The sequence below is a fragment of the Neophocaena asiaeorientalis genome, unplaced genomic scaffold (genome assembly GCF_003031525.2).
Source record: "Neophocaena asiaeorientalis asiaeorientalis breed wild unplaced genomic scaffold, Neophocaena_asiaeorientalis_V1.1 scaffold447, whole genome shotgun sequence".
NCBI classification, from domain to species: domain Eukaryota; kingdom Metazoa; phylum Chordata; class Mammalia; order Artiodactyla; family Phocoenidae; genus Neophocaena; species Neophocaena asiaeorientalis.
In genome coordinates this window covers 1791565-1817011 of record NW_020174372.1, presented here as the reverse complement: position 1 = coordinate 1817011, position 25447 = coordinate 1791565, and the positions used below count along the sequence as shown (strand labels likewise).

Below are 25447 nucleotides of genomic sequence, written 5' to 3'. Positions count from 1 at the left end.
GTTTCCTATCTCTACTTCATTTAGTTGTTTTTCTGGGGTTTTATCTTGTTCCTTCATCTGTTACATAGCCCTCTGCCTTTTCATCTTGTCTATCTTTCTGCGAATGTGGTTTTTGTTCCACAGGCTGCAGGATTATAGTTCTTGCTTCTGCTGTCTGCCCTCTCATGGAAGAGACTACCTAAGAGGCTTGTGCAAGCTTCCTGATGGGATGGACTGGTGGTGGGTAGAGGTGGGTGTTGCTGTGGTGGGCAGAGCTCTGTAAAACTTTAATCCACTTCTCTACTGATGGGTGGGGCTGGGTTCCCTCCCTGTTGGTTGTTTGGTCTTAGGCGACAGAGCACTGGAGACTACAGGCTCTTTGGTGGGGCTAATGGTGGACTCTGGTAGGGCTCATGTCAAGGAGTACTTCCCAGAACTTCTGCTGTCAGTGTCCTTGTTCTCATGGTGAGCCACAGCCACCCCCTGCCTCTACAGGAGACCCTCCAACACCAGCAGGCAGATCTGGTTCAGTCTCCTATGGGGTCACTGCTCCTTCCCCTGGGTCCTGATGCACACACTACTTTGTGTGTGTCCTCCAAGAGTGGAGTCTCTGTTTCCCCCAGTCCTGTCGAAGTCCTGCAATCAAATCCTGCTAACCTTCAAAGTCTGATTCTCTAGCAATTCCTTCTCCCGTTGCCGGACCCCCAGTTTAGGAAGCCTGACGTGGGGCTCAGAACCTTCACTCCAGTGGGTGGACTTCCGTGGTGTAATTGTTCTGCAGTCTGTGAGTCACCCACCCAGCAGTTATGGGATTTGATTTTACTGTGATTGTGCCCCTCCTACCGTCTCATTGTGGCTTCTCCTTTGTCTTTGGATGTGGGGTATCCTTTTTGGTGAGTTCCAGTGTCTTCCTGTCGATGATTGTTCAGCAATTGTGATTTTGGTGCTCTCGCATGAGGGAGTCTGGTTTTCTTATTCTTTATAGCAGGTTATTTACCAGTTGAACGTTTTAAAGCAACTTTCTCTCAGCACTGCTTTGGCAAGTAGCTGGGGCACATATGCCACCCCCACGCCAGGCACACCCGTAGCAGGCTCCTATGTGCATAGCGCTCCATCCCAGCTCTGTGGTCCCAGGAACCTCTCCCCATCAATCTCTTTGGCACTAAAGAGGAAACATTATTTGCCATCTGGATAATGGCTTATGTGAGACATGGCCTCAGTTACAGCCTTTTTTTTTTTTAACATTTACAGAGTCAGTATGCTCTGCAATATTCCATTTCTACTTCGAACAAATGTAAGCAAGGTATACTTTTTAAACAAGGTTTCTGGCTTGAATTAGGTAGGGTCTGTACTTCTTGCCTCTTGTTGGGGGGCTGTGCATGGAGGCAGCCTCTTCACTGAGCTCACTGTTGTGGGATCTTCCCGGACCGGGTCACGAACCCATGTCCCCTGCATCGGAGGTGGACTCTGAACCACTGCGCCACCAGGGAAGCCCCAAGGTATACTTTTTAAACAAGGTTTCTGGCTTGAATTAGGTAGGGTCTGTACTTCTTGCCTCTTGTTGGGGGGCTGTGCATGGAGGCAGCCTCTTCACTGAGCTCACTGGCTCTTTCTAACAGTCAGGATTGGACCCGGACAGAACAAAAATCCTTTCCCTCTTTCCTCTCACTTCAGTGCTTCCTTTCTATATGTGGAGCCTGTGCAACACCTTCTTTGGTTGACAGGCCAGCGGAAGCGCCACTCACATTCCTGGATTCCCCCTCCTCTGGTTTGTTTCCTTTCTCTGGGTCCTGAGCTCTCCCCCCACTGTTCCTACAGGGGACAAGGCCCAGATGGCTGCTAACTGCCAGGATATCTTTAACAAGAACCTTGCAGTCTCTGTTCCTTCACGTTTCTTACCTTTCAAATGAAGATGCTGCTAGGTCTTCTTCTGGGAGGTTGGGGAGAATGAAAACATTTCTGGAGTGCTTGTGTATTCCTACAAAAGCCTTATAAAAAAGAGCATCTCATATTGATTATACCTATTATTGTTTGGATGCTCTGCACCTTTTCCCTGAAACACATACAAGATGAATTTTGTATTCTTAGCTGTTTTAAATGTAAATGTCTTATCCAAAGAACCCAAGTAAAAATAATCCTTGGACCCTGCTGAGTTTTAGTCCCATGCCTCATTCTTGGGTTGCCTGCTTATACTGTCATCCCCTAAAACTCAACACTTATGGACTGGCAGTGGAGCACTGGTTTGAGAAGAATTGTAAGGCTGTACTTGAGCTGTATTGGACTCTGTGGCCAAGTGTGCTGTGATTGATTAGTGATGTCTGCCGTGGGACATGAGAAAGAAATGGGGCATAAGCCTAGGGACAGGCATACCTCCTAATACTGTGCTTTGCGATAAAGCACTTCACACCATTGCGTTTTTTGCAGATTGAAGGTTTGTGGCAACCCTGTGTCAAGCAAGTCTATCAGTGCCATTTTTCCAACAGCATTTGTCTCTGTTACATTTTGGTACTTCTAATATTTCAACCTTTTTCATTATTATTATATTTGTTATGGTGACCTGTGATCAGTGATCTTTGATGTTACTATTGCAAAAAGCTTATGACTCATCGAAGGCTCAGTTGATGGTTAGCATTTTTAGCAATAAAGCGTTTTTTAATTAAGGTATATACATTGGCATTTTTAGACACAATGTTACTGCACAGTTGGAAGACTTTATGGTAGCGTAAACATAACTTTTACATGCACTGAGAAACCAAAAAATTCGTGTAACTCACTTAATTGTGATATTTGCTTTATTGCAGTGGTGTGGAACCCAACCTGTAGTATCTCTGAGGTACGCCTGTATTTGCCAAGCTTGCCTTAGATGGCCCTATCCTAATTTTTTTTGTATCTTATATAGTGCCTGGTGCTTTTTTACTAAGTATATGTTCAATAAATATTTGCTCATATTACTTTTTTTTTGAGTTTGCTCTTCTAGAAACATGATCACCCAAATAAACAAGTCTACCCATGAGATCATGGCAACTGACACTGATGCTCATTCCTGCAGAGTTTAAGTAGCATAATACAAGACACGAAGGTCTGGTTCCCGTGCCCTTCTCCCTCCTTAAATGAACGTTGGCTAAACTCCTTTGCTTCATAGTTTGAGCTCCGTGTAGTAGATGTTGGCCATCTCCTCTAAGAGCTCCTCAGCACATAATGCATACTTATTGCTGTTCATAGCAGCCCTGATGAGAACTTTAAAGTATTTCCAAGGCCTGTCATCCCCATGTAGCTTACTGTTTAAAGCAGTAGTATGAATGGCTAAAGGTATTGATCAGATGTCATGTGCCCAGGTAGCATTCCAAGTATTTACATATATATTAGCTCATTTAATCCTCACAAAACCCTATGAGATAGTTACTCTTATTATCTTCCCAACTCGAGCTCAGAGAGGTTAAGTAACATGCTTAAGGTAACACAGCTGCTAAGTGAAGTCAGGTTTTCAGCTTTAGGCGGTCTGACATAAACCTGTCTAATCAGTGAGGTGTGCTGAGCCCTTGAGCAGGAGGCAGAGACCTGCATGTTCTTGGGAAGTTCTTTTCTCTGGGCCCTGATGTCCCCATGTATAAAATGCAGGGTTGGATGGGATGGCTAAGATCCCTCCAAGCCCTACCTTATCTGATTCTAAGTTACATATTGAAGATATCGTTGAGCCACCCTAGTACTCACCGTGAAATCTGACCAATGATCTGTGCATGTGGTGGAGATTCACAGATCGAAGCAAAGACTTGAACATTATCTCAGCACACACCAGAATTATAGCGTGTCAACTGCGAGAAATGTATTTTCCCAAACAATTAGAGGACACCAGTAATTATGTTTAATTACATATTGAACAGTTTTCCTGTTGTGTCAACCCATTGTCTTAATTGTGCTTAAGAGCAGCAGGCTATTATTTTGAGGTTTGTGAGGTTTAAAATCCCTTTGTGTCTGAGCATCAGGGCAGCAGAAGAGTTAAGAGCCAGGGCTCTGGAGTTATAGACACACTTGGTGCAAGTTGGATCTGCCACTTACTGGAAATCTTTGGCAAGTTCGTTAACTTCTTTAAATGTTGCTTTCCTCATATTAGTCCATTGGGACTAATAATGGCATCAGCTTCATAAGGGTGTTGTGAATATCAAAGAACATATATATGAGGTGCATGGTGCAGCATTTGGCATGTAAACCTTTCAGATGCTGGCTGTAGTATTGTTTCTTGTGGATTGATTAGATGTTGATGACGGGCAGTCTCTGGACACATTCCAGCCTCCAGCGCTGATGGATGGCCCCGTCTGGGGTGGATCTGGGCTCTAGCCTGGATGGATTGCTGCTGTTCTGCACCAGTTCTGACATTTCAGGTGTTTGCTCTCTATCTTGTTTCCATTTTATGTCTGTAACTTCATTTTCTAAGGACATGCAGAATGGAGCTAAGAAATATGGTCAACCATTGAAGAAGTCACACTTGTAAGTCCCCTGGAGAGAACCATGGGGGAATAAGAGCTAATCCTAGTATTGAGTAGGGGTATTATCTTGGTAGTTGATAATTTTAAACAGTATGCAGACATGGCCTTAGATGACATTGAATCACATGGTGAGAAGTTATTTCCTTTTCATTCATCTTTTAATCCTTCTGATTCTGTCAGTGAGAAAGCCTCAGTGTTGTGCTAGCCTTTAATCTAGAATACTTTGGAGTTTCCCTTTTAAAGAAAGGAAAGAGCAGGTCTTAGGTTTGGAGCCCTTGGGAGGGATTGGTATCTGGCTAGAATTCATTAATATGACATTGTATTTTTTACTGCCTTTTATTTACAGCACTTAATACTAATGTTTCACTTATAATAGTAATATGAGAGTTTCATTGAAAGTGTATTTAAGGAAAGATGACTTGATTTAAAGAAAAACGCTAAATTAAAAGTGAGTGGGTGGTACATGGCTGCAGCAAAAATTGTCACGGTAGCACGCAGATCTCTGAGTTGGGGAAAGATGGTTTAGAGAGGGAAGGGAGACAAAAACCTTATCCTAGGGAAGGCCAATGATGTGAAAGAAGAGAAATGAGAGAAGTCAGAGGAGTGCCAAGAGAATGCAGAGCTGCAGGAGAAATCCTTTTGGAAGCAGGAGGTGGGCACGGGGGCAGACGTCACAGAGAGGGCTCTACAGTGATGACAGAGGAGATGCAGCTGGGTTTGCTGATGGGCCCACTGAGAGGCCTTTGCTGGTTCCCGTTTAGCACAGGGACCGTCATAGACTGAGGAGTGAGTTAGAGGCAGGAAGCAGGCAGGGTTTTCTACTTTTTTCTAAGAAGCTTGGTGTGTGATGATGGCACAGAAAGTTAAGGTAGAAACAAGGTGGATGGGAGTGTTTGTTTTCGAATAGTAAAGACATGGGCATGTTCTTAGCTAATGAAGGAGGAGCCGGCAGAGACGCACGTGGGAGGGGATAGATGGAGCCAGGACCAGGGATGCAGGACGATGGGTTTACCTAGGAGGGAGGAGAGCAAGCAGGAGTGCCTAAAGGGAAGCAGGTGGCTGTGAAAGTGGAGACCGATCTTGGAGCTCAGGGCATGATGTTGCTAGAAACCTGAGGGCAAAGAACGTTGCAGCTGCTTTCCAGACCCATCAAAGGGGGATTAATCGAAAAGTTAGCCCTTTGCGGCCCTCTGGTGCCGCGTCTTGTGAGGCTTCTCGAATTAAGGGAGCTCGGTAGAGAGGCCTGGGACGTTTGTCCAACTGGGGCCTCTCAGCGGGCTCTCTTAGAGTAAAAGCAATGATTTCCTGTCGTTTGGGTCATCTGGAGATTCAGCCCATAGACTCCAGGCCGGAAGTGCCTTCCCCGTCTCAGATCTTTCCAACCTACTCAAATGCTGTTGCTATCGTTTACATCGAAAGTTTTGGCTGGCCTGGCTTTTCTTTCATTACAGCATTGCCCTCAATCCCAGATATGGAATTGATGTAGAAAGGGCATCACCAGCGTGGAAAGTAGACCTTTCCAGACAGCTCAGATGGTAACTTTTAGAACCACTATCCCCATTTGCCTTTTCCAGAGAAATGCATCAGAGACCTAGGGGGTTGGGTAAGGCCTGGCTCCTTCCCTCCAGAGAGTTGCCACTCAATTAGGGAGAAGACATATATTCTCGAAAGAAAAAGAAAATAACCAGAGAAAAAGACTTCTCAGCAGGTGGGATGTGAAATGGTCCTTGAAGAAAGAGTGGGATTAAGAGGAAGCATTTGTGGTTTGGCAAACAATTAGAGGGGACACCAGAGCTTGTCAGGGTCCAGCAAGACCCCACTGTCTGGACGTTCTTTATCTACTTCACCTGTCAGGCTGAGCATGAGAGTCTTTTCTTTTACCCTCACAGGAGATGGAGAGCAGCTGTCTCAATTCGTTTAAAAGCTAACCTGAATTTGCTATCTTGAATCACCCTCCAAGATTTCTCTCCTCCAGACAAAATAAAGCTAGGTCCATCAGCCCAGTCTCATATTTCTAATCCCTTAGTCATTGCAAAGTCCCACCCTGGCCTTAGCAGAACAGAAGATGGGTTGAGAACACGGCCCATGTTCCATCCCACACTTACTTACTGGGCAACCTTGTGCAAGTCCTTCCCTCCCTAAGCCTCAGTTTCTCTAACTGTAAATCAGGCATTCTAATATTCTGTACTCCGTTGGGGCTGTCTTGGGATCCAAGGAGATGATTTCTGCTCCCCATGGTGCCTGGTTCCAGCAGCTGACAAGCAGTCTGTCTTACTACCCTTCCCAGCATTGTACTCACCTGTCTGGTGAGGTGCTGTTAGCCCTGCTATCATTCTGAAGGCTGCTTAAAATAGAAAAGAGTTGCTTTGTCTGAGACTTTGCATTTTTTTTTTTTTGCGTTACGCGGGCCTCTCATTGTTGTGGCCTCTCCCGTTACGGAGCACAGGCTCCGGACGCGCAGGCTCAGCGGTCATGGCTCACGGGCCCAGCCGCTCCGTGGCATGTGGGACCCTCCCAGACCGGGGCACGAACCCATGTCCCCTGCATCGGCAGGCGGACTCTCAACCACTGCGCCACCAGGGAACCCAGAGTAATATTTTTAAAAGCAGAAGCCAAATCAGGCCATTCCTTTGCTTAAGAGTACATTACAAGGTATGATAATCTCTAGTTGCATTCATGTTACTACAAATGGCGTGATTTTGTTCTTTTTTATGGCTGAGTAATATTCCATTTTATATATGTACCACATCTTCTTTATCCATTCATCTGTCAGTGGACTTTTAGGTTGTTTCCGTGTTTGGCTATTGTGAATAATGCTGCTGTGAACATAGGTTTGAATTAAACCATAATGGAAAAGAATATTAAGAAAATATATATGTGTATAACTGAGTCACTTTGCTGTACAGCAGAAATTAGCACAACATTGTGAATTAACTATACTTCAAAAAAAAAGAGTACATTACAAGGAGGTACTACAGGGCTTTCTAGCACCAAGCTTCCACCTGGCTCTTCCCCTATCATCTCATACCACCCTGCTCCTTGCTCTCCAAACACACCAGCCCACTTTCCAGCAAACTGAGTGCCTGCTAACTCAAGGCCGCACTGTCTTGGTTGCCTCTATCTGGAGTACTTTGCCCCTCATCCTTCCCGTGGCTCACAAGCCTCCAAGCCTCCACTCTGATGTCACATGCTCTGAGCCGTCCTCCTGACCCTCTGTATTTCCATCATGTCAGAACACTAGCAGAAAGGATCTCTGTTATGACTTCATTGCTTATTGCCTGTCTCCTCCCACTCCATTCAAATAAAAGCCCCATAAAAGCAGGGAACTCATATCTCATCACCACTACATTCCCAGTGTCTAGAACAGTGCCTGGCGCATGAAGGAGTCTGTTAATATTTGTTGAATGAAGCAGTGAGAAGAGAAACTCTGAATCTGTAAAAATGTATGAAATACGTCCAGCTGTGTGATAATATTGAGGGGAATCTGAGAGGGGGCTCTCAGTGCTTGTGGGTATAAGAGAGAAAATAATGTTTCTGTGCTGCTAAGGGATGGGAATCATCTCTGATGCAGAAACATCGTTGGATTGTGTTGGTGTTTAGGTGAACTGGATCTTTGTGATTGGGAGTCTGGAATGGGGGGAATCATGAGCTTTGAAATCCGACCCTCCTTCTTCTGCAGCTTGCTAGTTGTGTGATTGTTCCTGATTGGCTCTGAAATCGGATTTTCCCACCTGTAAAATGGGACAGTAATACCAGCCTTCCAGTCTTGCTTTGGAGATTAGAGATGGTCTATGTCTGGCACCCACACCTGCTCAATAAATGGCAACTTTTATTTTGGAGTGAAAACTTTCAAAATACTGTTAATTCAAGACATGGCACCTGAAATCCAACTTAATTAAGCAACTATTTAAGCACTTTTAATAATTATTATAAATACTTCCAGGGATCCAAAGACGGGTAAGGTAGAAAACATGTCCTTAAATAATTAAAAGTCTATAGAAGGGTAATATAGGTTATAACACTAATAGCAAATATGTGTACAATACTTTGCAATTTGTAAAGTGATTTTGTATGCTTTTTGTTAGTTGGTTCTTACTGATGCCGTGTGAAGCAAATATAATACAGGCTTTGTGACCCTGTGCAAGTCAGGGACCTCTCTGAACTTGACCTCGTCACTTGTAAAATGCAAGGAGTGATAGTTATATTAGAGAGTAATTGTGAGAAATCTATGTGATGACCTAGGCAAAGCATAGGGTTTGGCAGGTGAGAGTCACTGAAATAAGTTCTCTCTCTCTCACCCTAATCTCTGACCCTGGATCCTGCTTTCTTATAACATGGTGCTTCTGGGTGACTGTAATATGAAGTAGCTTGTGATCTGAGATCAGAGTCCTCCTGGAAGCATATGAAAGTGCCATGGAAGTTCAAAGGAGAGAGAAAGAGAGAGAGAGAGGGACGGAAAAGGAGAGATATGAAGTGTGAGAGAGAGAGCACGCATCTATTTGAGAGGCTCAAGAAAAGGCTTTATTGTGGGAGAGATAACATTTGAATCTTAGAGAACAGGTAGTGCTTTGACAGATAACAAGGTAAAGGTATCAGGTTGTTATTCCAGTTAGAGGGAACAGTTGCAGCAGTGAGGTGGATGCAGGGAAGTTGCTGTGAGCACGTCACTGGGGTGTTGGGTAGGGAAGGACCCACCTCTGAGTTGGTCCCGCATTGTGGAAAGCATCAAACTTATGTATAGTAGGTCATCCTAGCAAGTAATTGAGTGCCATCATTTAGAAGCAGGACCAAAGGTAGATGGATTTGGCAAAGGATGTAGAATGCACTGGAGGGAGGCGAGACAAGTAGACCACCTAGAAGGCTCTTGCACAAGTGTAGGCAAAAACTAATAAGGATAGCTGAGATGCAAAGCAAGAGATAGGCTAAAGAAATGAACCACTGTTCTGTGGCAATGGTCTGGGTGACAGTGGTGAGGGAGGGCTGTGGGCAAGATGACTCTGAGCTTTTCAGTTTAGATAATTGGGGACAGTGGTAGAAAAAGGTGGGGGGGAGAAGATGAGGATGAAGAAGGCAGTGGATTCTCTCGTCAGCATCCATTGTATAGGGTATTTGGGGACATCTAGTTGGAGGTTTTAATCAAACAGTAACATGGGTGAGAGGCTCAGAGTTAGGAGGGGACTTTTGTGAGCCTTTTGTACACAACTTATGGTTGAAACTATGGAAGTGATTGAGCTCTCCCATGGGAGAGAGTACGGAAGAGGAGGGTGCAAAGGAGAAGAGAAGAGGTCCAGTGAGAGAGCTGGGGACATTCTTTTTTTTTTTGCGGTACGCGGGCCTCTCACTGTTGTGGCCTCTCCCGTTGCGGAGCGCAGGCTCCGGACGCGCAGGCCCAGCGGCCATGGCTCACGGGCCCAGCCGCTCCGCGGCATGTGGGATCTTCCTGGACCGGGGCACGAAACTGTGTCCCCTGCATCGGCAGGCGGACTCTCAACCACTGCACCACCAGGGAAGCCCCTAGAAAGCTATTTCTAACAGCCTTCTGGAACCATGCTAGTTTCTCTTGTTGTCTGATCTGTTAATGGTTCACATGGTGGAACTTCAGGTCTGGAGGAGCGACGTGGGCAGGCAGAAGGAAGTGTTGGGAGACTTTGCTCTTTAAATCCCAACTTGTTTGTGGTCGCCCAGACCTTCCAGTGCCTTAAGTGCTGACAAATATGGTGCCCTATCCTCCAAGTAAAATTAAAATTTTTTAAAAGATGCAAGCCTTCTGTGTCCACTGCACTTAAAACGGCTTTTTTTAGGCTTGCTGAATACAAAATTGTGGCTGAATTCAGTAACACTGAATCTTTAAAACAACAACAAAACATTATTTTTTGGTTATTGTTGTTGTGTCCCAAGTACCTCATTTGCTAACTGGGTAAGTCTGCTTCCATGGGTCAAACTTCTGTTCTCGTAGATGATGATATAGTTTCATTAGACTGGGATGCATGAGCCTTATGCATCCGGAGTTCCAGCCCGTCCATTCTAGGCTTCGCTGGATGTGGAAGATCTAATGAGCTTGCATGGAGCAGCTTCCCTTTATAGTGCTAATGCTCTCTAATTCAATGGGGCTGGCGCCCTAGATGCCCACTATAACATAGCTACCCCAAACTTAACAACTGGTGCTGGTTTGGGTTAATGGAAGCATTCTATTTTGTGGGACATTCTTTTCTGTAATGTATGGGAGTCGTCTTTTCAGTAATATGTAAAAGCAAGCCTTATACTGCATTAAAAGCAAGGTTAAAACCTTAAAAGCGAAGCTATACTGCGTTCTAAACTCAAATGTGTGGAATTCTTAGAAAATCTGTAGTTGGAGACTAACTATGTTCTTGGAGGATCAATGACAAGATGCAATATGGTGTTATGGGTAGAAGGCTTGGCTGGGAACCAGGAATTCTGGATCCCAGTCTCAGCTCAAATTGTTGCTTTGCATATGGTCATGGGAAGTTATTCTTCGGAAAGGGAAGCTGATATTCCTGCCCAGCCACCAAAATCATGTGGAAGAAATGGAGATGAGGGACCTGAATATACCATAAAAGCAAAATTGCTGTCCAATGCATGGGAAAATTACAATTATGTAAGCTGTTTCTGAAGAGTGAAAAAATTAGTAGAATATTAGTTCTATTTGTAGTGAATATTTGCAGTGCGCGTTTATCAGAGGTCTCTGTGCGCCCCACACCTAGTCAAGTTCAGGTCTGGGGAAAACTTTTTATATTTCATTGTTTAACTAAAGGGACGAGAACATGTATGTGTTAACCATGTGGCTTCCGTGTTGTTGGAGATGCCACCGGGAGTCTTGGCATCACTGGGAGAGATTTGCAGAGAGGCAGTTGGACTGGATTGCCCAGTGCCTCACGAGGAAGCTGCCACCAGGGTGGCGTGCCCCAGAAAGAAGACTCAGAGTCGTTTTTGCTCTCTTTCATTTGGCAAAATAAACCCTCCCTTCAATGAGATAGCTTTTCACCTTCTCTCCAGTGAGAAGGTTTGGTTTTTTATTCCCCACGAATTGACTTGGCAGAAAATCAGATCTCCTGAAACAACTACAGCAGCAACTTTTACTCATTTCTCCAAGTATATAGAACATTGAGCTCACTCCAGTTCAAAGATTACATCCTCTCATGCCCTATGTGGTCAAGACAGAAGCCACTCTTATAGGGAAAAATTCCAGAACCCCTGTGGTCCTCATTACTATTAACAACATGTTAGAGCTGGAAACAGCCAATCTTTCACTTGTCAGAGAGGAAGAGACCCAGAAAATATAGGTAAATTGTTTAAGGTCACAAAGTATGTGTGGGATGAGGTCCTAGAGTAGAATCAATTCCTCTGACTCTCTCCTAATCTCTACGTCTTGGTAGATTAGGGTACAGAACAGCTGAAGGGCAAAGACTGAGGGGAGTTTATTGTATTTTGATAAGAGAAAATCACATACAAATAAGAACCTTATTTTTGAAACACAGATCCCATTAATTTCTCTAACAAAAGTAATGCTTCTGTCTTCATTTTGTCCATTAGCCAAGCAATAATTCGGAATTTCTTCATTGTCACTTGGGCAGTTTGCCTTCCCAGAGTGTTTTTTCATAGCTGTCTGCGATGTTGACAGTGCTTGCGTGTCCATGCACAGGACTTTTGGCAGGAAGGAAAGAATTTGAGGCTGGTTCCCTACAGGAAGAAGGCTTACAAGATTCATGCTTGTGTGTTGCCTTTGTTCATTCTCAATACGTGCAGAGGTTGGCACTGCCTTGGCAACTCCAGTGGAAGCCAATTGCTTCCACTGGCTTCACGGACGTCAGTTTTATTGCAGCCTCTCCTGGGAACAGCCTTGGCTTTGGCCAGAACTGGCACCAAGCTCCTTCCCTGGGGCACAGAGCCAGTGTGGGGAGGGAGATGGGAATGTTTGCGCCCAGCTCTGGCTTAGCATTTCTATCCCCGGTCACAGAGTCATCCCAGCGTAGATGGGGACAGGCAGTGGAGTGGCAAGAAGATGGAGCTGGAGGGTTCAGCTGATGGGAACAATCAGGCTGATTGGCCTCAGGGTTTCCTTGTGAGGCTACATTTGCAGATTGGTGGACCCAGCAGAGGATGTAACAGTGATGGGAAAGAGCTGGTCACTGCTGGGTATGGGATGCTTTGGCACAGTGAGGTTTCTTTCTGCTTTGGGAATTTGCAGGCCAGTTCCAGATACACGGGAAGGTAGGTGATGGGGTAGAGAGGAGTAAAGGAATGCAGAAAAAGATAGGGCAACTCCATGACTGCTAAAATCTTGGAGGTCGGGGACGAGTATGGTCAGTAACAACTGATGTTTCTGATACTCTGGAGAGAGACAATGAGTATGGATTCCGTCCTTCCCTCCAGCACCCCAGCACCATTTCATGGCGTCCTGGCACCCTGCATGCTCGTCTGCAGGCATTAGTCATCAGCAGCAGCAGCAGAATTTTATTGAGCACCTACCCTGTACCGCTATGTACAAGACACTCTGCTAGGTCAGGATCTTCGGGAGCCTGGAGCCCTCATTTGTGTAGGCGAGAAATTGGTAATCCTCTGGGCAGATGTGGCCCCATGGACCCAAGGCTTAGCAAGTGACCAGCACCTTTTGATGAAGAAAAAGTCACCTCTTTTTCTAGGACAGCATCCCAAACCCACACCCTGTTAAATTTTAATAAGAATTTCAATTTCCACTCACCAACCACCCCCGTCCCTGGTCTGGACATCAACCAAATGTGATGGCTCCATATTTGACAGTGATTCAACAACCCCGAATCTCTTAGGACCTACTTACTGATTGAAAGAGCAAAAATGTCTGGGATTTTGCCTTACTTTGAACCTTCCCAGAAGCAGACACTGGAACGGATTCAAATTCAAGTTTCTTTGGGAAGTGGACACACTGATGAAGAGTGGAGACACACTGATGAAGAGTGGACACACTGATGAAGAGTGGAGAAGTGAGACAGGGTAATCTCTTAGGACCTACTTACTGATTGAAAGAGCAAAAATGTCTGGGATTTTGCCTTACTTTGAACCTTCCCAGAAGCAGACACTGGAACGGATTCAAATTCAAGTTTCTTTGGGAAGTGGTTCCTGGACACACTGATGAAGAGTGGAGAAGTGAGACAGGGAAGAGAAGGAAACCAACAGAGAGCGTGTCATCACGCCAGGTTACCACCACGTGCAATGGGAGTTCCATCCCAGTGGGGAACCCTGGGAGCCAGTTTGGAATACCTGCCTCAGAGTCACTCTCCCCTCCCCTTCCACCCCTGGGTGAGGGAGCTGAAGTGTTTACCCCAACTCCTGTCAGTCATTGGTTGAAGACCACTGGGCTGGTGCTGGGGAGGTCCTTCTGGCCTGCTGCGGGTGACGGAGAGGGCTCCGGCGCCAGAAGAGCCCTCAGGCAGACATGCAGATGCTGGAGGTCAGGCCAGTGTGCATGGAAATGGTGAAGATTGAGGGGATATGGTCAGGACCCTGGAAGCATCTGCTTTAGGTTTGCAGTTGGTATAATCACAGATGTTTCCAGGAGGGTCCAAATCTGTAATAGCAAAGCTGGTGGGTCTACAAGTGCCTGTACCAGACACAGCTCCTCTGCTTTCCTGAACAAGCTTTATGACTGAACATGGAAATTCTATTTATTTTTAAAGAGTGTAGGAGATGGCCTTAGAACAGAGTACCTTTTTCGAGGACCCCTGGAAATTAAGTGGCCCCCATGCTCTGTGGAGCAGACCTCACGAGTCGCAGACCTGGGGGCCTAGATGCCTGAGGTGTGATTTGGCACTTGGGTGTGGTACGGGCACCAGCATGCCAAGTCTCGGAGCTGGTACATTATGAATGATTATCACTTATTAGCATCCCTTCCTTTAAAGGGTCACTGCTGAGTAAGTTTGCAATACAAATGCCCGGTGAAAATTGGCTCAAATTTTTCATAACAGCATAACACTGACCATGTCTTGAGCATCTTCTGTAACACCAGGCACTGCCCTAGATCCTTTACTTGCATGAGCACATCTAATCCTCACAGGAGGCCTGAATTGTGGATAATATTGACTCTGTTTTACAGACAAGGAAACTGAGCCTCAGAGAAATGGGAATTATACCCAAGTGTATTTGGTAGGCAGCCTTCTTTGGGCAACATTACGTATTGGCTACTGGAGTGAGGAGTACAGAAACACTGTTCTAAATCCTTTTATAAGTCCCCTCCTCCTGGTCCACTGTTCTCTTTCTTAAAGCATGTGGATGTGTATAACTTATAGTTTTCATAAGATGATTCATTCCGGGCCATTTTATAAATGTTAACGTAACAGCACAACAATGTGTTACAATGCCTGGGAACACCTCTGTGTCCATGATATATATTAATATAGATTTTATTATGTAAGTGTCAGTTTAAAAACTTCTCCCGATATCAGCAAGAAATACCACTGCGTACCCACTAGGATGGCCATAATAAAGAAAACAGATAATTACAAGTGTTGACAAGGATGTGGAGAAATTAGAACCCTGATATGCTGCTGGTGGGAATGTAAAATGGTATAGCCACTTTGGAAAACAATTTGTCAGTTCTTCAAAAAGTTAAACGTAGAGAAATTCTACTCCTAGTTACATAACCAGGAGAAATGAAAATATATGTCTACATAAAAACTTCTACATGAATGTTCATAGCAGGACTCATAATAGCCCAAAACTGGAAACAACCCAAATGTCCATCAGTTGGTGAATGGACACATGAAATGTGGTAAATGCATACAGTGGAATTTTATTCAGTCATGAAAGTGAATGAAGTGGTTCATTCTACAACATGGATGAACCTCGAAAACATTATAAGTAAAAGAAACCTGTCACAAAAAGCTACATATATGATTCCAGGACAGGCAAATCTGTAAAGACAGGAAGTAGCTTAGTGGTTTCCCAGGGCAGGGGGAATTGAGAGGCTGGGGAGTGACTGCTAATGTGTACAGAGTTTCTCTTTAGGGGGACGAAAATGCTCTGGAATTAGAGGTGATGGTTGCACAACCTAGTGGATGTTCTGACAACCACTGAATTGTACTTTCTTATTAAAGGGGTGAATTTCATGGTATGTGAGCTGTATTTCAATAAACAACACAAAACAAAACTTATTCTGGCAGAATATTTGTGTCAATAAAAAAATGAGTATCAACATTAACCCAAAGGCTTCCTGCTTTTTAGTTAGTGTTTTAGAAACATTCTTTCAGATTGTTTGCCAAGCCCTGGACAGTTTATGAGTTTATCTTATTTGATTTATTCTTGTGCAAACTAATATAATGTTTTATTGATGTCTTAACCTTGGACGTCTTTGGAGTCCTTCAATTCAAGACAAATCCATACACCTTTCTGGAAGGAAGCACATGTGCCTTTCTCTCTCAGAGAAAAGAGATTTGGATGTTGAACACGTAGCTCCCAAAGTGAAAAAAAACTGCCATGTAAATGTAGGCCATCTGCATCGGCAGGCGGACTCTCAACCACTGCGCCACCAGGGAAGCCCCCTTGGTCTGTCTTGTTCTGGAGGACAGCGCCAGGTCTAATGCTTCAGGGATGCCGATTTTAAATCAATACAAGAACACAACTTTCTAACAATTGGAGCTAGTTGAGTTTCGAGCAGGTTCCCTGCTGCCTCGCAGGGCTGTGGAGATGAGAGCTGTGCATTGAGAGGGCATTGGATGGGCTGACTCTCAAGTTCCTGTTAACTCTGGGAGGCCATGATTCTAATTCCCCTGCTGTACTGCTCCAGCTCTCATAGCAAGAACTCTTTGTTGAACTAATCAATTGTATATTTGGAAGTAATTTAGAATTGATGGGGAAGAAAGCAGGGGAAAAAAGTACCAGAGGCTCATGCTTGTTTCCTTGATGTTCAGAGAGAGCAACTGATTCTAAAGCCAGAACTCTCAGAGCATGAGACAGGGAACCAGGAGGTCTGGATTCTAGGCAGAGACCTGCTGGCCAACTAATTGGCTGGGTGACTTTCTGCAGGTCATCTACCCTCTCCCAGTCTCGTTTGTTTGTTTGTAAAGCACAATGCTGGGTTTGGACCAAGGACGTTTTGGCTCTGAAAAATTTTAGAATTTTTCTTAATAACTCCTTCTTTTCATAACAGGTCTTACATCTGCCTTTTCCTTGCCTCTGGTTGGCTTTCACCTGTTTTTAGTTCCTTCTGTTGCAAGGAAGCCTTGCCACGTGCATGCCCACCGTGTTTCTTGCCAGTCTTGTCCTTCTTTCCTGATCTTAAGCCCTTCTTTCCTCATTGTGTTCCTGTCAATCCCAACTTCATGGTTAACACTGTCTCAACTTCTGTAGGCTATGGTAGGGCTCTCTGTCTTTTGTTGCCTCATTAATCGCTTTGCTTCCATCTTTCATGTTAGTCCTAACATCTGCTGTTCCATGTGTCTCCTACTTTTCCAATAAATCATTAGCTACCTAGGAAAACAGCATGATGTAAAGGAGGAACCCTTGAAATTAGAGACTTAAAGTAATTTCCCCAAAGTAATAGAGCTGGTGATGTGACTGGGCCTTAGTTTTCCAGTTTGTGAAATGGAGATAATAATACCTACCTCATGGAGTTACTGTGAGAATTAAAAGAGATAAAATATTAAAGGATTTGGATCACAGTGGTTGGTGATGGTGTTGGTGGACAGTAGTGAGAAGGTGGTCAGCACAGGAAGAACCTGTCATATTCTGTACTTTCAGGAGTGAAGTCACACAAACACCTGGGATGGAGAGGTTAGTGATATTCTCAGTAATCACTTCCTCTACTCAGTGTCTGAAGATAATCCCACAGAGTGAGTTTAAATCTTGTTGTGGAAATTTAAGTCTTTTTTTTCCTGTTTCTTTCTTTCTTAATAAAGATAGAAGAAAAATCATTTAAATCATTGGCCCCCTTTGGTCACAACGCTTGGTTGGTCTTAGAGATTGTTATTAGATTACCTCTTGATTATCTCTTCTTGGGCATAATTAATTTCAGTTTCCTTAACCTCTCTCCTGGTGCCCATTTTCTAAAACTTTAAGTGCGTCTTTTGCTTTCTTCTGTCTCCCAGAGTAATATTCCTTCCAGGATGGGGAACAGTTGTTGGGTAACGGGTCAAATGTGTTAACAGACAGGCCATATAGTTCACAGACACTTTGCTCTCAATAACTTGATAGGAATTCTGGTGGTTTGACTTTTTTGTTTTTTAATTTTAACTATAAAAACGTAAGAACCATCTGCTGTTATTTTTTTGTATGTGATCCTGGTAAGTTATTTACCTACACCGCTCCCATGCAATTAGCACTGCTCTGCGAGAGACTTCCATGGCAAAGCTGGGTTACCTTATTTTCAGTTGTAATGTATGTGGAGTGTGTGTCCCATCCAGATTCCTTTCATAAATTGCAGCAGGTTTGCATAACATGCAATTAGGTCTTGGCATTTATATGGCTTCTGTCTTAGCTGGTTAGATGCTTTAACAGTAGTGGTCCATTTGACTGGTTGAGAATGGGTCACATAGTAATTTCTGTGGAGCAAACCAAATAGGGTAATGTAATAGAAAGTGATGTCAGGGTGGGGTGGGGCTGCTTTAGTTTAGGGTCACAGAAGCCCTCAAAGGAGGAGAAGTTGGAGTTGACATCTGACAGGGTATGAAGAAACAGCCAAATGAAGATCTGTGGTGAGCCAAGTGAAGATCTGCAGTGAGAGAATTCCAAGAAGGTGGAAGCGTTAAGAGCAAAGGCTCTGAGCTGAGGAATAAGTACAGTACTGAAGGAAGTCCAGTGGGCTACGCTGTAGTAAGATGGAGGAGAATGCAGGGAGCTGAGGGTGGAGAGGGTCTAGTCTAAGTATAATAGGAGCCACTGGAGAATTTTAAGAGGGATGATATCATTTGATTTATAGTTCTAGAAAGCTCACTCTGACTGCTAAGTGAAGATTGGATTGTTACGACCAAGAATGGAGGCAGGGAGACCAGTCAGGAGACTGTAGCTGTTGTCTTGATGAGAAACGATGGTGGCTTGGACTGGGGTTATGTGGTGTAGATGGTGAGAAGTGATACAATTTGGGATATATTTTGGATTTGGAATCTATGGGACATGATGGATGATTTTGGCCTGAGTACTAGGTGATTGGTGGTGCAGTTCTTACTCAGACATAGAGGGCTTGATGGTTCTTTTTTGTCCAGTCAAGTTTGAGATGGCTAATGGACATCCAAGTGGAAATGTCTAGCAGGAGATTGAGTATATGAATCCGGAGCTTGGGTGAGATTTGAAGGCTGACATGTTCATTTGAATTACAGAGAGGAGGCTGAGGTCTGGGTCCAGGACACACTGTCACTCAGAAGTCTGGAAGAGACATCAGCAAAGGTCACGGACAGAGTGGCCAGAGAGGTCTCAAAGGACCATGTGCTGAATAGGTGCCTGGAAAGGAAAGTGTCTCCAGAAGGAGTAACTGGTGACCTCATCATTCAGTTTCAAATGTTAGCACCCAGCACCCATATTAAGATGTAAATCCAAAAATTTATTCTGCGGCTGCAAATGTAGCAACAACTAGAGCAAGCTGGGCCCATTGCCTGCCCACAGAAACCCTTGGCCACAGTGGGATCAGAAACAGGGAGACTCCTGTCTCCTGGGGGTCTTTGCTGCAGTCTCGACCAGGATTTGTGAGATTTTCATTTCTTTACCAAAACAGCAGAGAGTGATGAGTTCGTTGTTGTTATTTTTGCTTAAATGGCCGTTGTATATACAGCTGGCACACCGTGCCACAAGTCAGTTCTTGAAAATAAAAGCCGATGACCGCCTCAGTGCACGAAAAGACACATAAAAATGCTTACATTTTTAACTAATTTATGTTCTAATCCTGACAAGATAAGTCTCATAACAAATCATTTTCTAAATTTTCTCTTTTCTCGAAGGCAGTTTCTGTTTGGGAATTAACTTCAGCTTATGGAAAATTGTTATATTATGCGTTTGTCACTTGGTAAATGTGATATTATTGAAATGAAGAGTAGAGATTTCTTGCTTTCTACGTCTTTTAAAGTGAAAGCATAGCACACTCCAATAAACATTTTCAATTAAAGGGCAAAATTGGGGAGTCCTATTTTTTGTATCATATACTATAATTTAATAGGTCCTTTCCCCTGCTGTGTCAAGTGCATTTTCTCCAAAACCTAAAGCAGGATCATGCTGTATGCAAGACGGTTTATTTTGGTGATTCTCATCAAGTTTGGAGAAATGATGGATTTGTTTTAAATTAAGCAAGGCTGCATTTTCTTTCCAGAAGGTTCAGCGGACGACAGATACTTAGGCAAACTCTGTAAATGTTTATTCTAACCTTTTACACCACTGACATTTAGTTGAATTTTACAAATAGATAAAGCTGCTAAGAATATGGTGGGCTGATCATTGGCAATAGATTGCAGTGAGGAGTATAATCGTGGTTATTCAGCCAAATACTAGATTCACTGATTGAATGAGACTTGCTGGGAACAAAACATCAGGAAATAATCCCTTTCCAGAATTTTAACAGAATGAATGGTTCTGCTGCTTTGTATAAAAACAAAATGTGATCGTACCTGAAAATTCTCCATTTTTTTCTAAAACCAAGCTGGAAGTAGCTCGTTTACCTGGTTGGCGCAATCTTGTTTTTTTAAAGACTAAAGCTCGAGAGCACAGCCCTAACGTGTAGCCTCATCTACGTGTGGCTTTACCATAGACATAGAGGAGTGAAATATTAAGCCGGTCTGACAGCTGTGTGCTTCCTTTTGTGTGAAGGTTATAGGATGTAACAAGCCTTGTCCTTGGATCCCCCATGAGCGGTTATCTTTTCAGGGTGTCAGACTTGTCCTTGAGTGGTTCCCCGTGTCCAGAGCCACGTGTAGGAGGTGCAGGGTGGGAGTGAAGGAGGCTCTTGGCTCTCTCCTCTCCTCCCTTCTCTTCTCCTGCCCTCTCTTCTGCACTTGGGGAAAATGAAGGTGAAGGGGCCGGGGGAGGACCACCCCTTGCCTGGGTGGTAATTGGTGGGGAAGAGGTGCTGTGATGGGGGGTTCTCCCGGGGAAGAGGCTGTGTCTTTCCTCCCTACCTGCTTCCCCAGTGTGCAGCACCGGGCGTGGAAACGCCCAGTAACTGCTTGTTGAACGCTGAGTGGTGGAGTGTCAGGGCTCTGCACCTCCGGAGTCAGTAGCACCTCAGCAGAACCTCTTCCCTTCCCTCCGGCAGTTCCCTCCTCCAATCGCACACAGCCCAGTGTTGGGCCAAATCCCTAGAGTCCACACCTGGGGAGAGCACTTGATTTATATATTTATAAATATATTTATGTAGAGGCCCCCCTTTATCTCCAAAGCCTCCACCCAGTTAAGATACCACTTATGCATGTGAAGAAAACACTAGAGTAATCTAGGACACAGAGCAATAATATCTGGCTACTAAGAGCAGCTTCTTAAATCAGATCATGGCATCTTCCCACTGAATAAAATCCAAGTGCGTTACCTTGGCTAATTTCCTTTCCCATCTCCTCTTGTACACCCTCTAGTTCCTTGAGCACCCCAGGCCCCTTCCTGTCTGCTCCACCCTTTGCCTGGAATGTTCTTCCACGGCTCTTCACATGCCCCAACTTTTCTGATCTTTTAAAGATCCACTTAACTGGTACTGCTTCACGGAGGTCTTCTTTGGCCTTCTCTCATTCCCTCTGTCCCTATACGTTATTCCTAGGCACGTTGCATTTTCCTGTGTGTTTGCTTTCTTGTTCATTATAGCTGTCACACTTGATTGAATGTTCTCCAGGCAGGACTGTCTTCTGATTGGTTAGCAACTAGTCTATGGCTGGATCAGAAGAAACTCTCAGTGACTAAATATTTGTTTAAATGCGTGAATGACGTGTCAACCTACATTTCATCAGAAAAGGTGTTTCAAGTAGAAAAAAAAATGTTTTTCTTCTTTCTCCTTTCCGATTCTCAACATACAGTACACACACACAAACATGTTGTTCATGTTAGAAAATTTCCCTAGCCTTGGGCTTCCCTGGTGGTACAGTGGTTAAGAATCCGCCTACCAATGCAGGGGACATGAGTTCGAGCCCTGGTCCGGGAAGATCCCACATGCTGCGGAGCAACTAAGCGCATGCGCCACAACTACTGAGCCCGAGCGCCACAACTACTGAAGCCCGCGTGCCTAGAGCCCGTGCTTGGCAACAAGAGAAGCCACCGCAATGAGAAACCTGCGCACCACAACGAAGAGTAGCCCCCGCTCACCGCGCTTAGCCCGTGCACAGCAACGAAGACCCAACGCAGCCAAAAATAAAAATAAAAAAATAAATTTATTTTAAAAAAAAGAAAGAAAATTTCCCTAGTCTTGGTAAGGAACTGCCTTAAAGAGTGGGCTTGGTGACTTAGTGCCTGTGGTCTGACTAGTGCCATTAGTGCCTTTTCTTCCTAAGCGTCTAATATGCTTTGCCGTTTCCTTCTAGCAAGGAAAGCCATATGTCTTCGACAGAGTGCTGCCTCCCACCACGACCCAAGAGCAGGTTTACAACGCGTGTGCAAAGCAAATTGTCAAAGGTAAGTGCTAACTCTTCATTTCTTCGGGGCGCTTCAGAGTAATGGAAGACAGTAAGTGGTATTCACAGCCTAGGAATCAATACCCTTTGACCATAAGCAGAGGCCTGCTAATTGGAAACACTGAATTATAGCGAGTTCTGGCCCTGGTTTGCTGTGATGTCAGGCAAGTTATTTAACTCCTCAATACCTCCTTTCCAAGGAGATTTCTTTATTTCTTTTGCCACCTTTTGGGCAGAGTTATTCTCTCACCCAGAAGTTTAAAAGCAAGGTAAGCCATAGTCACGCTATTCCTGTAATGGTTCTAAAATACTGCTGAAGGTATAGTACCTCCTCAGGAGAAAAATATCTATTCTGAGACTCCAGTTGTGTATTTTTGGTTGATTTGTTTTGTGCATCTGTCTCTTCAGAAAGAAGCTTTTTTTTCTTTTTTAATTTTAAATTTTTTTATTGGGGTATAATTGATTTACAATATTGTGTTAGTTTCAGGTGTACAGCAAAGTGAATCTGTTATACATATACCTATATCTATCTACTCTTTTTTAGCTTCTTTTCCCATATAAGCTATTACAGAGTACTGAGTAGAGTTCTCTGTGCTATACAGTTGTCTATTTATATATAGTAGTATGTATGTGTCAATAGAAATGATCCCTGAAAGTATAGTCTTCAGGAAGAAGCTTTAAATGTGGAAAATTCTTGGGCGTCAAGGAATTTTCTACAGCATCCTAAGGTCACATTACCTTGCTGGTTAGTGAGTTGTTCTTGCTAGTCAGCATTCCTCAATTATACTTTCATCTAACCCACTTTCAAGCATGCCGCCCAGATCCTGACATTTGTTCTTCCACATAGGTAGCCTGAAGCCTGAATTTGTGTCTTAGAGATCAGTCCTATTCTCTGGGACTGGCCTTGGTCCTGAAGGATCCGTGTCAAAATAACAGCAGGGAGACAAAGCAATTTACACGTTGCTCTACCTTGCCCTTTTAAATCAGGGGCAGGATGGAGCTTGCCTTTGGGGAGCTCACCATCTGGACAGAACTGAGGGGCATCTTTGCCTTTCATACTTGGCTTTTCATCATTAAATCCTTGCCTTCAAATTTGAATGCTGCAGCAATTGTGCTTTTCAAATGTCTTGATGCTACCACTTTTATAGGCAGTGCTAGATTCAAAGAGTGAAAAGTAAAACAAACAAACCAACCAAAAAACCCCAAACACCTTGTCATATTAGATCCACTTATTTTTAGAAGCCGAGCTGACTAACCTAACTACTTGAAATGCATGAAAATCAGCCCTGGGTACATCTGCTAGATTAATTCTGACCCTGGACACGTGCGTGGGAGACGCCCATCAGAATGTAATGTTCCTTGCTGAGGTGCATGGTTAGTCACATTCTTGTTGCAGACATCACTTAAATTAGACGGTGTTCACAGTAAGATTATTATAGAAAATTGAAGAGAAAAAAATATGCCTGAATATGAGCTTTTTTTGAATTAATCGTTTGGGCCTGTATCTGGTGGTAAGTTTTGTCTTCTCTCTACTTCTACTCTTTTGCTTCTCTTTCTATCTAAACATATTTGCTCTTTCTTTCTGGAATATATAGTTCTAGTTTGCTTCTAGTCAGCCCTCCTTCCCCTCTATTGTCAGACTCTTTCATATTTTTATTAAAGTAAGATTAATCACATATGAGCCAGAATTTCCTTGTTTTTCTCTCCTCCTTCATTATCAGATCTAAATAGTATTTACTACGTGCTATGCTAAGCGTTAGGGCCACTTAAACACATACCTGCCCTCTCTAAGTTGACATTGTAATTAGAGATGGATACACTCTGTTTTTTAAAAATCCTGTGATTAACAAACAATAATAATAATCTTTGAGTCTTTATTTACTAGATAAGTTTGGGTCCTTTCAGCGCTTGGAATTCTCTATAATATATGAAATGTCAGAAATGGGCAATCCCTGGGGGGTTCCTGTGGACACCCTAACTATGGATAACTTGAGGCCCCAATATATAGTGAGCCACAAAGAAAACTATTTAGAATAAAATCGGGACTTCCCTGGTGGCGCAGTGATTGGGAATCTGCCTGCTAATGCAGGGGACACAGGTTCGATCCCTGGTCCGGGAGGATCGGATCCCACATGCCGCGGAGCAACTGGGCCCGTGTGCCACAACTGCTGCGCCTGCGCTCTGGAGCCTGTGTGCCACAACTGCTGAGCCCGCGTGCCACAACTACTGAAGCCTGCATGCCTGGAGCCCATGCTCTGCAGCAAGAGAGGCCACCGCAGTGAGAGGCCCACGCGCCGCAGTGAGGAATGGACCCCACACTCTGCAGCTAGAGACAGCCCGCGCGCAGCAATGAAGACCCAACGCAGCCAATAATTAATTAACTAATTAATTAAAATAATAATAGAATAAAATCAGGCTCTGACATGATATAGTAAACAGACATTTCTTGGGCACCATACATATAACACGAACATACTCATTTTGTAGCAATAAAGAGTATCTTATTTTCCCTTGAAAGAAAATTATTAGGGGCATAATGAAGACCAAGTTTAACTTTTTTTAATATCCACTGAGGCTAGTGTGAAGGGAAGTGGCTGTGTATTTCTGCATCAGCAAGATAAAATGTAGGCATATAAGAAAGAACTGCTTGGAATAGATTACTAGGTACAGCTGAGGCATCTGTGGCCATGACAAGCCCTATTTACATCAAGTATGGAAGGTGGTGAAGTGGAGGTCTTTTTTTTCTAGAGGCCAAGAATTGAATCAAATGACTTCTAAAGGAAGTTTAAATCGTGGTCTCTGTGATTCGTGGTAATGTAGTGGACTGGTGAGCTTTCTTTTCAAGTCTATCTAAACCCTTAATGTTTTTGAGATCAGGAAGACTCCTTTTAACTGGACAGCTTTATTCTCTCAGTCTTTGCATTCCCTTCAACTTCACTGAGTTAAAAAAAAATATTTCGAACATTTGATTGTAGAATCCTGGCACCTCCCACACTCCCCTTTTTATCTGGTGTGTATTTCTCAAAACATCTTCTGAAAGAGTCTGTAGAATCTCTTCCAGTTCTTCTAGAAGAGGTTATAGGGTTTGTGAGTACCAGCATGGTAAATAGAAAGGTTCCTATGGATGCCATAGGAATTAAAAACCATGGTTACCGGACACTATTACTGAAATAAGAATAACTGCGTCCCAGCCTACAGAAGCCACCCCTGGCATTTGCCTTCCAAATTAACTGGATGTAGACCATCCAGTGCTAGAGAAGATGGTTTCTTGTTTTCCAGTTCTAATTTCTCTAAATTGCATTCATTTAGTTGTTTCATTCATATTTTTATGAAAGTATATTAGGTATTTGCCATGTGGTAAGTACTGCTAGGGACTGGAGTCACCAAGATACATAAGACTGCAAGAATCTTTAAGTATAGGGAAAG

General features: G+C 43.8%; 1 protein-coding gene across 1 annotated transcript in view; it reads left to right on the top strand.

Moving 5' to 3' along the window:
* KIF5C (kinesin family member 5C) overlaps positions 1 to 25447 on the top strand; it is a 160279-nt gene that overhangs the window by 31605 nt on the left and 103227 nt on the right. The window contains exon 2 of the mRNA XM_024756264.1: positions 21932 to 22022. Within this exon, the coding sequence (XP_024612032.1) occupies positions 21932 to 22022 (91 nt within the window). The remainder of the gene's footprint in view (positions 1 to 21931; positions 22023 to 25447) is intronic.